Below are 13,770 nucleotides of genomic sequence, written 5' to 3'. Positions count from 1 at the left end.
ATCTCGAATGTTACAGTCTCTTCACCCACTCTAAGCATGATTTTCTATCATGTATATCTAAAATTTCTCTACCCGTTGCTAAGAATGGTCTTCCTAAGATTAGGGGTGTCTCCCTGTTCTCCTACATCTTCACCACTATAAAGTCTACTAGAAATATGAACTTACCCACCCGAACTAAGACATATTCCACTATCCCCTCGGGTATTATAGTTGTTTGGTCTGCCAGCTACAAAGATATTAGCGCAGACCTTATCTCTCCAAGCTCATTCTCCAATTTCCTATAAATAGACAAAGGCATTAAATTAATTAAGGCACCAGAATCACACAAAGACTTATCAAAATTAAGAGTGCCTAACGAGCAAGGTATAGTAAAACTCCCTGGATCTCCACACTTTTGTGGGAGTTTGTTTTGCAAGATTGTGCTGCAATGCTCTGTGAGCTTGACCACTGTGGTCTCTTCTATCTTCCTCCTCTTTGTAAGGATCTCCTTCAAAATTTGGCATAAGCTGTCATTTGTGAGAGAACTTCTATGAATGGCAAATTTACATTAACTTGTCTCAGAATATCTAGAAATCTCTCAAACTGCTTGTCCAGCTTGTCTCTATACAACTTTTGGGGAAAAGGTATAGCATGCATGAGCTTGCTCTCTTCATTATATTCCTCCCTTCTTGAAGTTTCCTTCTTATTTTTCTTAGCTCCCTTTTTGCCTTTCTTCTTCTTATCAACTTTATTTTTCAGCTGCTCCCCAATTTCTTTTTTAGGTACAATCTCTTTTTGGACCGGAGTGGGATATTTCAGCACTTGCCCCCTTCTCAAGGTCACAGCATTCACCGTTTCTTTGGAATTTCTCTCAGTATCAGCTAGGAGAGTTCCTGAATTTCTCTCAGACAATATAGTTGCAATTTGACCCACTTTCTTCTCCAAGTTTCGCAAATCAGTGCCAAGTTCTTTGATAGCTGAACCATGAGCATCTAATCTCTCATATGTCTTGATAATGAAGGCCTTCATTAGATCTTCTAACCCAGACTGACTTGGTTGTTGAGGCTGAAACTGCGGCCTCGGCTAATTCACAAAACCAGGAGCTCTTTGAAATCTAGGATTGTTTTGTTGCCATGCATTTGCAGTACCCCCCAGGTGAACTGCATGAGAACCCGGGGTGCTTCTGACCCATTGCATTGAAGTTAAAATTCCCCACAACATTAACTTCCTTTATTGAGGCTTGACACTCATGAGTAGGGTGTCCTCTTCCACATATGTCACATGCTGCATGAGGCTCATTATGTATAGAAGCTAAAATTAGCTTCCTTATTTTTTTGACCATGGCATCAATCTGTACTTGTACAGATGTGTTAGCATCAACTTTGTGAACACCAGTTGATCTCCTTCTTTCAGCAATTTCAGAGGGCCACTGATTTGCATTTTCAGATAACTCATTTAGAATTGTGACTATCTCCTCTGGAGTCTTCTTCATCAATGGGCCTCCAGCTGCATTACTCAATGTTCTTCGTGAGGCTGGTGTCAATCCATCCCAAAGTCCTGGAGTTGCATCCAGAGTTCAATTCTGCTATGTTGACACTTTCGCACTATCTCCTTAAACCTCTCACATGCTTCAAAATTAGTTTCATTCTCTTTCTTGCAGAAGTTATGGATTTCTCTTCTAAACTTGACTATCTTGGCTGAGGAGAAATATTTATCAAGAAATTTTCTGGTCAATTCCTCCCATGTTCTATTTGATCCATTTGGCAAGCTTCGAAGCCACTGCTTCGCATCATCTTTAAGTGAAAAGGGGAATGCCCTTAAATACACTGCATCTTGTGACACCCCATTGTATTGAAAGGTGTTCATAATCTCCTCGAAGTCCATAAGATGCGTGTTTGGATCTTCGTTCATCTTCCCTCTGAAAACGTAGCTATTTTGAATGGTTTGAAGCAAACCTTGCTTCAACTCGAAATTATTGGCTACAATTAGAGGTGGTCTAATGCTTGACAACCCTTGATTGTTGACTAGTCTGGCATAGTCACCCAATGCTCTACCAGGCCTGGGTACCGCATTCTCGAACTGATCTTCAATCAAGGGTCGATATAGATTGAATCTTCGACCCCTATTGTCTTCGACAGTTTCCTCAGCAGCTCTATGGGCTGCCTCAGCTGCTATCCTTGCGGCTTATTCTCTATGTTACGCTGCCTCTCTTGCAGCTGCCTCTACCTCATAGTCATCGTTATTAGCCATATGTTCTTGGGTTGAAGGTTGCCCTAAGAACTTTACAGTGAACTCTTTCTCCTTCCTCAGTTGCCGCAAGTGTTTTTCTAATTCCAGTTTGTAAGGTATTACTTCTTTACAAGAAGATCGTGTCATACACCACGGACTTATCCTGTTGCCTGCACACGGAGGAGAAACCCATAAAGAAAAAAATAAAAGTAAAAATAAAAATAAATTCCTAAATTAGCACTACAAACTATTTCAAACACTATTGATTGCCAATCCCCGGCAACGACGCCAAAATTTGACAAGCACAAAACACACACTTAAATTGTGCTCGCTAATCAAATATAGTATAGTATAATATCGTATCCACGGGGATTGGAGTTAAATAATATTCTCGTAGTTTCTAGCTTGATTACTATCCATACAAATCAACAGTTGAGATTTATATGATTAATAATAAAATTTAACTAAGATTTAAAATCTACAGCTATTGACTGTCGAAACAAGGAATAAGCAACTAAGGTTATTAGTGGGAGAGGATAGGTTTTTGACAAGATAGGTGCAGGATAATTGTTCGGGATATAACTCTAGACAATGCACTTATAATATTCAAGTGAGTCTCTAGAATTCACTCTATTATTAGTTCAAACGTTCAGCAAAAACTCCTCTCTCGATTAAGTCTTAATCTCACGAGCTGAACCAATTTAAGCACTGTGAAAATGTGCAAGCATGCGTAGTGGATCGTTCTTTAAGAAAACCTCTTTTGATTATTTTCCTAACTAGGTTTAATCAATGATTCAACTAGCCTCCTTCGATTACTTAGAAGAATCTATGAACTCAACCAACAATATAATGCAAAGATATCACAAGTTATGCCTCTCTCGATCACATAAACTAGTGAATATAGATGCAACAATTAAATCTTCCAAAACAATTCAAATACATAAAAATAGAGTTATAATACACAACCAATCATCAATACACCAAATCCATCAAAACCCAAAAGGAACTACTCCATAGCCATGGAGAAGTTCTTCACAAATGTAACTAAAGTATAGGAAAACATAAATTCAATCCAAACCCGGATCTTGAGTGAGGAAAGAATGATGAAATCTGTGTGCTTGTGTTCTTCCAACTCCTCCTAAGCCTCCTTGGGTCCAAAATTCTGCCCTCCAAATTCAGATCCCCAGTTTTTAGGCGAGCTAGGATTCATATAGATCCAAAAGAGTCATCTGCGAAATTACAAAATAGGCCTGGGAGGAGTTTTCGGAGTTGAACGTGTGCGGCCGCGCATCTGGAGGTGTGCTCGTGCACTGGTCGCGCTCTTTGGACAGTGTACTGCTCTATTTGTGTGCCCATTGCGCACTCGCGCACCTGGATGGCCTTGGAACTTTGCCAATTTCTGACATAAATTTACACTGCTGCGTCGCATAGTGCATCACACAGTGCGCTGCACTAGTGTATTTTTCAGCAGTTGATTCTTCCTTGAATTTTGACGTCCAGCAGTAATCCTCGACCCCAAACATGATCCCGGCTTATTCCTTTGGGCTTTTACTCAGACTTCAAAGCTCCAAATAACTCGAATTAGTTCCATAATATCTACGTAACTCGTAATCACTCCTACATGGGATAAAACACATAATTAGTGTAAAATACTAGCGATTAAAAGCTCAACTCAATTAAAGTGCAGTAAATTAGAGTGCGATAAGCAACTAAAACACGCAATTATAGGCCAAAATTTGATGAGGGCAAAAACACACACTTAATTTGTGCTCGCTAGTCAAAGATAGTATAGTATAATATTGTGTCCACAGAGATTGGATTTAAATAGTATTCTCATAGTTTCTTGCTTGATCGCTATCCAGGAGAATCAACATTTGAGAATTATATGATTAATAATAAAATTTAACTAAGACTCTAAAATCTACAGCTATCGACTAATAACTATCGAAACAAGGAATAAGCAATTAGGGTTATCAGTGGAAGAGGATATGGTTTTGACAGAATAAGTGCAACATAATTGTTCGGGATCTAACTCTAGATTATTTACTTTCAATTTTCAAGTGAGTCTCTCGAATTCACTCTATTATTAGTTTAAACATTCAGCAAAAACTCCTCTCTCAATTAAGTCTTAACCTGATGAGATGAACAAATTTAAGCACTATGAAGTTATGTAAGAATGCATTGTAGATCGGTCTTTAGGAAAACCTCTTAGATTATTCTCCTAACTAGATTTAATCAATTATTCAACTAGCCTCTTTTGATTACTTAGAAGAATCTATGAACTCAACCAACAATATAATGCAAAGATATCACAAGTTATGCCTCTTTCGATTACAAGAATAAGTGACAGTAGATGCAATAATTAAATCTTCTAAAAACGATTCAAATACATAAAAATAGAGTTATAATCCACAAACAATCATCAATACACCAAATTCATCAAAACCAAAAGGGATCTACTCCATAGACACAGAGAAGTTCTTCACAAATGGAACTAAAATATAGGAAAACATAAATTCAATCCAAACACGAATCTTGAGTAAGGAAGGAATGATGAAATCCTTGTGCTTGTGTTCTACCAACTCCTCATTAGCCTCCTTAGGTCCAAAATTCTATCCTCCAAATTTAGATCCCTAGTTTTAGGTGAGTTGGGCTTCATATAGATCCAAAAGAGTCATCTCCGAAATTACAAAAATAGGCATGGGAGGAGTTTTCGGAGTTGGACGTGCGTGGCCATGCACTTTGGACAGTGTACTGCTCTACTTACGCGCCCAGTGCGTGCTCGCGCACCTGGGTAGCCTCTGAACTTTGCCAATTTCTGACATAAACTTACATTATTGTGTCGCACAGTGCGTCGCACTAGTGTATTTTTCAGTAGTTGATTCTTTCTTGAATTTTGACGTCCAGCAGTGATCCTCGACCCCCGAACAAGATTCCGGCTTATTCCTTTAGGCTTTTATTCAAACTTTAAAACTCCAAATAACTCGAATTAGTTCCACAATATTTACATAACTCGAAATCACTCCAACAAGGCATAAAATACACAATTAGTGCAAAATACTAGAGATTGAAAGCTCAACTCAATTAAAGTGCAGTAAATTAGAGTGTGATAAGTAACTAAAACACGCAATTATAGCCTACCATCAACCACCAAAGCTTTGAATGCCAAAAAAGTAACATATTCTCCTATGCAGATTCTAGGAGAATGAATGACCTTGAAGAGTTAATTAATAAAACCAGTCAAAGGCCCATTACATGTGAATATTGTGGTGGAAGTAACCTTACTCATGAATGCCAACTAGGTAATTCCTATTCTTTAGGTTTATCTAATGAACTATTACGTCCCAAATCCTACCTGTTGTGATAGCACCTAACCCAACCCGCTAGGTGAGCCAAATAACAATAAAACACCATATAATGATAATGATAAGAGTCAAAAATGAAATAACTAAATTTTATTCAACTTCCCAAGGACTAGTAGCGCAAGTCATGAGCCACTAAGACTTAGATTTACAAAACTGAAATGAAATAAATACAACATATGTTTGAAATGTACATGAATAGAATTCGAATCTAAAGCTACCAAGCACAAGTGATAACCATAACCGGAACGTGGGTACATCTTCAATGCCAGCTCCCACCATACATAGCAACATCAACTCCAAGATCTACACACAAGGTGTAGAGTGTAGTATGAGTACAACCGACCCCATATACTCAATAAGTATCCTAACTAACCTCGGCGAGGTAAAAGAAGCAAGAACTATAAATGATACTCACTAACACCTGTACAGTTCATAACTTCAACAAGTATAGAGCAGATATATGATCAAATCAGGAAATCTTAGGTAAAATCACCTTGATGCTCACAATTTTTTGTTTTAAAGTATTATGCTTCGTCATAAATCTAGCATATAAGGAAGATATGCAAGTAAATCAAGTAAGCAGTCAATAAAATTACAAGTAAAGATAAAATGCAATAACTACATATTAGTCCGTTGTGGCCCGCAACCCGATCCAATAATAGTAACCATCTCTCCCAGAGCTCACATCAACCAGAAACCCGTCGTTTCTCACAATTTGTGTGTATACCATCAAGAGAGAAACATGAGAAGGTGACCCTAGTAGGATTGATCCGTATCCACATGCTACACGGACAACTCGCGTGCTAATAATATCAATCGCATGGACAACTCGCGTGCTGCACGGAAAACTCACGTGCTATAATATCAATATCTAGATCTGCACAGATAACTCACGCGCTGCACGGACAACTCATGTGCTAATAATATCAATCCGCATGGACAACGCATGTGTTACATGGACAACTCACGTGCTAATATTACAATCTGCCCGGCGTGGTCACATGCTCAACATCACAATCCCCCTAGCGTGGTCACAGGCATAACAACACAATCCACCCGGCATGGTCACATGCATAACAACACAATTCGCCTTGTATGGTCACAGGCATCCAGTCCAAATCATATCACACAAAAGCAAATATACAAGAATACATGTATGTGATCAACGAATATCGGATTTCATGCTCATGGACTGGTATAAGTGACATGCTAAAGTATATGCTTGTGCAAATTATGCTATCATAGCTCAAATCGGTAATTTCATCACATAAATAACAATTTCCAAGTTTATTCAGGGAATTTGCTTCTTCGTAACCTCAAACATGGTTCAAATAGTTCACAACAATGTTACAAATACGAGAAACATCATAGCTTAGAGCTTAACAGTTAATGCTAGGCATATCATAGCCTAAGCACTACCCCGAGCATGGATAAATATTCCGGTGCTCGCACATGGGCTCAAACCCCACACATATTCGCACCCATAGCATATAGCTATCATAAATAATTTAGGAAACTAGTGCCTCAACCAAGTTTGGATAAGATACATACCTCAAACAAGCCAAAATAATTACTAAGCAAGTTAAACAACTCTCTCGAAATGTCATCCCGTGCGTAGCAACCTCCGAACGGCTCGAAACTAGTCAAAAGAAACTAAAAAATATCAAATAATACCTAAGGAAACAATTCCAAATGATAAAGGTCAAGTCTTCACCCATTACTCAAAGTCAACCAAAAGGTCAAACCGAGGCCTGCACTTCGAAAACTGACAAAACTCACAAAATCTGACAACCCATTCAATTACGAGTTCAATCATACTAATTTCACTCAAATCATACTCTGAATCGATGTTCAAAACTCAAAAATTCACTTTAGGAAAATTTAGACAAAATTACCCAATTTCTCTTTAACATTCATAATCCAAATGTCAAAATTAAACATAGATTCATGAAATATAACCAAAACCGAGCAGATAGTTGTTATCATTTATCACTTTATCATTCAATAACTAACACCAAAATTTTATCATTTATTTGTCTTTAAAAAATCTCATTAAATTGGATAGTTGTTAATTGGCTTACCTAATGAGTTGGGTTAGGTGCCATCACGACTAAGTGAATTTTGGGCTGTGACAAGGAATTAGGGGTTGGATTAAAAGATGGTTGGTTTTTATCGGGTTGGGCATCGTTAATTATACATAATCAGAAAATAGAACTGTTAGTAGACAATGGCATAAATAGGCCAAAAATATAACGTCAGTGGCATGAATGGGTCAAAAGTATAACGTTAGTGGCATGAATGGACCAACCTTTTAACGGATGACATAGATAGGTCATTTCTTTTAGTTGAGTGGATGAATATGCCAAAAGTATAACGTTAGTGGCATGAATGGACCAACCTTTTAACGGATGGCATAGATAGGCGCCATTTCTGTTAGTTGAGTGGCATGAATAGGCCAAAAGTATAACGTTAGTGGCATGAATGGACCAACCTTTTAACGGATGGCATAGATAGGCTATTTCTGTTAGTTGAGTGACATGAATAGGCCAAAAGTATAACGTTAGTGGCATGAATGGACCAACCTTTTAACGGATGGCATAGATATGCCATTTCTGTTAGTTGAATGACATTTTTAGGCCTTTTTCGAAGGAATTATAATTAGGGAAAATTTATGTGGGAGAGAGGAAAAAGGGAAGTAGGGTATAGCCATAGGGGTTTTAAAAGAGATGAGCCAATGTGGGTAATAAAACAACAATTAGGCTAAAAATGGTGATGTAGAAGATATCTATGGGTTTGAATGACAGTCTTATAAACTTTAGGGGTCTATGTGAAGAACCTGAATATAATAACATTGGACATGACTATTGAGAAGAAATATCAAATATCCTAAAGATATCACTTCACTTAAAATTTTGACCACAAGTGACAAGATACATTTATTTGAAGGTCTAGCACTATCCATCCACAGATTATCTGCAGAACTTTTTTTAAAAATGGCAGCTAAAATTGCTGTATCTTCTGCCCTTTGCATGAACTTTGCAGTTGTATCAAGGGAACTTTTTTCACCTTCTCCACAACCCCTGAGTTTAAGCTCATGGAAAAGAAGGGGAAGCCATTTCAGAGTTTCTGCAAAATTAGGTTTGGTTTAACTTTTTAAGTTCACCAAGTCAATATATACCCAGTTTATTATGATATTACTGTTTTTCCATATGAGAAGATGGTTTTGGTGATTCTTGATAGGGGGAGGAGAAGGTGATGTCAAGAAAGACAAGAAGAAATTCATCACTAAAGAACAAGAACCTGAACAGTAAGTTTTCCATATAGTGATTGATTTCTGTCTTGTTCTTATTATCAGTTGTTTTGCTTTTCTTGATTTTGATTATTTTGTCAAGAACACATAGGATATTTGACAAGAAGATTAAGTTTTTCTGAATTACTTTAGTTTATTGAAAACAAATAAGTGAAAAGGGATTGCCTGGTTTTAGGTATTGGCAAACAGCAGGAGAAAGAGCAGGGGAGAACCCTATGATGACACCTCTTCCCTATATAATCATATTTGGAATGTCAACACCATTTGTGATCTTGGCTATTGCTTTTGCAAATGGTTGGATTAAGGTTCCAATAAGATGATTAAAGACTGATCCACAGAGAGTTGCAAGAAGGACTTTTGGATGTCTCATTCCATTTATTCTGCACTGACCTTTTTCTTCAGTTGAGTTTGCAATGTATAAGAGTAACAGTTCTATACACAATTTTTTGTTTATAATTTGCTGTATCATAGGCAGATATCGAATTTCAAGTTGGTTGGTGCAGAGTATTGTTGCATTTGTTATTCCATTCTGGCACCCTCCGTAGTGTGCATCCTCCATTCTGATAATTGAAAGGAGCAAAAGCCTAAATACAGTTCTCTTGTCAAATGTTCTTGTGTGAGTATTTGAATATACAACCCAAAACATTAAAGCAATGGGTGGAGTAACTCAAAGAATTTATAATCGAGTATGAGAACTGACTATGGTTGTCTTTGATCATGTGAAAAAATTTGAGCATCCAAAGGAAAACCTAAGTCAATAACTGGAGCAGGCCAATACTTTTATAATCTTCATCTCTTGCTGCATTTCTGCAGGAAGACTTGCATCCTCATGAAAAAAGAAAAAAAAGGAGGAGAAAACAGAAACTTCAGATGATCAAAAAATGATACTATATTTTTTGGTTGATACATATCCAGTAAGTTTCCCTTCAGCTCTCTCTGAGTATGCAATCATAAAACGATAAGTAGATTGAAATCTACAACTCCAAATATATTTCAAATTTCATGCTTAGCAGAAAAGAGAAACCAGATGCTTTCCGAGTCTCTTGCCAGATCACTCTTTAAAGCATAGGGTTGCATGGACAGAAAAGGCATGGGAGCAGAGCTTCATGGCTGCATAGCAATTTTGATTCAGATATACAATAACTACTACACCTCAATCTGAAGCAAGTTGGTTTCGTTATATGAATCCTCGTTGATCCATGTCGCTGCATTTAAGCTCATGTCAGTTCAACGCTGTTTATTTCAAATATACACAAAGAGCAAATTGGTCAGCATGTGGTCCACCTTTCACTGCAACAGTTAACATTTAGTTTCGTCAAGGGCAGACCCTCCTGTCAGCAGGTCTAGACACAACACTACCTTCAGCTGGGAATATATTATGTAGTTGAAATTTTTTCTTGAAGCCTATTTTTATACTACATCCATTTGTACAAAGGAATAAAGGTTGCAGAGGTATTTTGCAACTATTGACTAAACATATTGGATTTGCCACTGATTTTTGTTACCGAGTACTATTGCATGGGCATGATGAACTTCCTCAGACGCGTCACCTAGTTAGGATGATATGCAGATTTACAGCATGCAAAAAAAGAGCTGAAGATTCTGATAATGAAGGCTGGTCAGATTCAAAGGCTTCCTTTTAAAATAAATTTCCACAAAATAGGATTTCCGTAGTATAAAGATAGTTTTTCCTTACATTGACTTCCCTATTCTATACGGATCAATTGGTAGATTACATCTATTTTGAAAACTTCCCAAATTCCAGAAAACATTGCAAGTATATCATCTTTTTAAGTTCTTTTAGGACTTGTAAAATACTGCTGTTACATATTTAGAACGAAATCTATCTGTCGAACTAAGTGCAACCATTGATTGACTACTGCAGCCTTTCTGGATGTAAACTAAGTGTTCCTATCAACCATCTCTTATTTATTTCTCCTTTTTCTATTCTTAACTTTTTTAGAAGAATATTTGAGACACTAATGGCTTAAAGTAGGCCTTCTGCTGCAAAGTTACATACAGTAACCACTTAAGAACTGTCTAAGGGACAACGAAATGATCAATAAGAGTAGCTTATGCTGAAAGTTATCTTGATATACATATAAATGTTCGGCAATGAGTTCATATCAAACATATGTCCTTCCTATCAACATACTTGTGGTCGTAACTTGATGTGTTATACAAATTGAGCAGATATAAAGTGTAGGAACTTAGTTTTCCTGCTTGGCAATGTTTAAGCAAAAGGAGCAAACTGCACGACTGCTTGGCAATTGTTAAGCATGGTTTGGAACATTCTGAAATTATGATGGTCGAAATAAATTAAACATATATATTTGAGAAAAATTGAACCTTATCTCCAGCTACTGGTTTTTAACTTAAAGTCCTTATTCTCAATATACTTCTTGTCATGAGAATTTCCATCAACCAATTCCCCCCCCCCCCCCCAAGTTGCATACAAGTGGTATGGATAGTGTGACCTCGATTTATCAATATAACAAGTCAGATGAATTCTCTCAGTAAGGATGTCCATCAGGGAGTATCCTTCCAAGTTAAAAATCAAAATAGCTCACAAGATGAATACCTGCAAATCCAAGACATTGAATACATTTCCCATATCGTCACATTCACTTGGAAAATCTAGAGCGTGCCTCCATTGTCCATCAACAATAAACCGGTAGTGCTAAATCCCTGATCACAACATCTTCATGGTAGTTGTTATTTTGTGGCTTAAATTATTTCCTTATATTCTTAGGAAACCTATAATCTCTATAGGTTTGGAAAAACTCATTGTCCTAATAGATTTGGGAAAGGAAAACGAATTGTCCTTGTCAAATTGGAAAACTTTACTCTTATAGGTTTGGGACTATTTGGGATCTATATATAGGGGTTTTAGTTGGGGATTATATAGATTGTATTGTGTTTTTTTCTTCTCATTCATAATAGAAAACTCTCTCTGCCTCTGCCACGAGGATTAGGTTTAGCCGAACCTCGTTAAATCCTTGTGTTGATTTTTTCTTCTCTATTTGATTTGTGTGTGATTGTGTGCTAGTTAACCCATGATCTTCTGCAACAATTGGTAGCAGATCAAGATTCAGTTTCTACATATAATCTAGGGTTAAGATGTCTTCATCATATTCAACAAAGTACGAAATAGAGAAATTTGACGGGGGTTCTACTTTTAGTCTATGGAAGATTAGTATGAAATCGTCTCTGGTGTTACAAGGGTTATGGAAGGCAATTGATGAGGATTTTCCTGAAAAGATGAAAGAGATAGAGAAGGCAGGCCTGAAAGAGAGGGTTTTGAGTGCGATCTTCATGAGTGTTACAGATAGCGTTCTTCGAAAAATTGCTGAAGAAACTTCTGCAGTAACGACATGGAAGAAGCTGGAAGATATGTATTCTAAGAAATCGCTGACAAACCGCCTCTACCTGAAAAGGAGGTTATACAATCTCCGTATGAACGAAGGTGCACCTGTTAAACCTCACCTTGATGAGTTTAATTCAATTATAATTAACCTGAAGAACGTGGATATCAAAATTGAGAGTGAGGATCAGGCCTTGATTGTGTTATGTTCTTTACCACCGTCTTATGATACTTTTGTCGATACGCTGCTATATGGGAAAGACACCATTTCACTGGAAGATGTTAGTAATGCACTAAAATCTAAAGAGTTAAAAAAGAGATTTCCAGACAACAAAATTGAGGGCGAGGGTCTTGTGAGTAGAGGAAGAACACAACAAAAGGAATTTAGCAGGAAAACGTCAACTGCCAGATCTAAAGCAAGGAAACAGAACTGTTATGAGTGTAGGGAGCAAGGTTACATCAAGAGAAATTGTCCCGAGCTGAAAAAGAAAAGAGGTAAGCAGAAAATAGATAATTCGGCAAATGTTGTTGACACTGGCAATAATTCTGGTGAGTGGTAGAAGGTACCTGACGGAATAATCGAGATGCGCTCGAGCTAACCTGGACACCACCATTATCAAAACGAAAGATAAAATGGCTAAATATAACTATACCTCGTCTTCCATCCGTCCCATGATCCCTCCACAGCCACTCCATTTCCTTCATGACTCCATGTCATTTTCAGAAGGCATCTTTCCATACTCCATTGTTCTTTGCATTAACCCACCACTATGAATTTGAATCATTTCATCAGGCCTTTGCAAAGGGAAAACTGGAACAACAACAACAACAACAATCCTGTATAATCCCACTAGTGGGGTCTGGGGAGGGTAGTGTGTACGCAGACCTTACCCCTACCCTAGTATAGAGAGGCTGTTTCCAAATGACCCTCGGCATCCTTCCCTCCAAGAACTCCCCACCTTGTTCTTGGGGTGACTGGAGCCTGCAGTTAATACAAATATGAAACATGTACATAAAAAGAAGAAGAATATTTTCATCTTTTGAAGAAAGATAAACTATCAAAAAAATTCTCCTTTCCTTCTTTTTCTTCTTTCCTTTGAAGTTTCAATAAATGAATTCAATCACAAAAATAAATTAGCTGTAAACAAAGCGTTTATAACTTTATGCCACATAATTGTTATAGTTGGTCCCCTGATCTGATCAAATGGCCAAATAATCATTTTTTGTCTCCAATAAATTACCAAACAACACATTAACCCCACAAAAATGTACAACAGGTACAAAATTAATGCTTTAAAAATCTTTCATGAAGGAAGAGAACAGCTTCTCACCACTTCCGGCAAAACCAATAGAATGATGTATTATTCAAAAAAAAAAAAAAATCCAAGCAAGAACTTCAACAATTTTTAAGCTTTTAATTTCCGTTTTAGTATTGTATCAACTATCAAGCAAAGAGCAAAAGCTTCTAGAGTGGCAGTGGTCTTCTGGAGTCTAATTTTCCCTCACTGGAAATAAAAATGTTG

The 13,770-nt window shown here is 37.2% G+C and overlaps 1 protein-coding gene across 1 annotated transcript; it reads left to right on the top strand.

Moving 5' to 3' along the window:
- Nucleotides 1–8,473: 8,473 nt before the first annotated feature.
- LOC107793656 (uncharacterized) lies at nucleotides 8,474–9,410 on the top strand. Its single transcript, XM_016616051.2, has 3 exons — nucleotides 8,474–8,711; nucleotides 8,814–8,880; nucleotides 9,059–9,410. The coding sequence occupies exons 1-3, from the start codon at nucleotides 8,567–8,569 to the stop codon at nucleotides 9,201–9,203; spliced, it is 357 nt and encodes a 118-aa protein (XP_016471537.1). The 5' UTR covers nucleotides 8,474–8,566; the 3' UTR covers nucleotides 9,204–9,410.
- Nucleotides 9,411–13,770: the final 4,360 nt, after the last annotated feature.

Source organism: Nicotiana tabacum, chromosome 13 (genome assembly GCF_000715075.1).
Source record: "Nicotiana tabacum cultivar K326 chromosome 13, ASM71507v2, whole genome shotgun sequence".
Classification (NCBI taxonomy): Eukaryota; Viridiplantae; Streptophyta; class Magnoliopsida; order Solanales; family Solanaceae; genus Nicotiana; species Nicotiana tabacum.
The sequence above is the reverse complement of the archived record's forward strand: the minus strand, read 5'-3'. Positions and strand labels throughout refer to the sequence as shown.

Coding starts and splice junctions, on each gene's coding strand:
- LOC107793656 (XM_016616051.2), top strand. CDS start 8,567: ATGGCAGCTAAAATTGCTGTATCTTCTGCCCTTTGCATGAACTTTGCA. Junction 8,712..8,813: donor CAGAGTTTCTGCAAAATTAG/GTTTGGTTTAAC, acceptor GATTCTTGATAG/GGGGAGGAGAAGGTGATGTC. Junction 8,881..9,058: donor AAAGAACAAGAACCTGAACA/GTAAGTTTTCCA, acceptor GCCTGGTTTTAG/GTATTGGCAAACAGCAGGAG.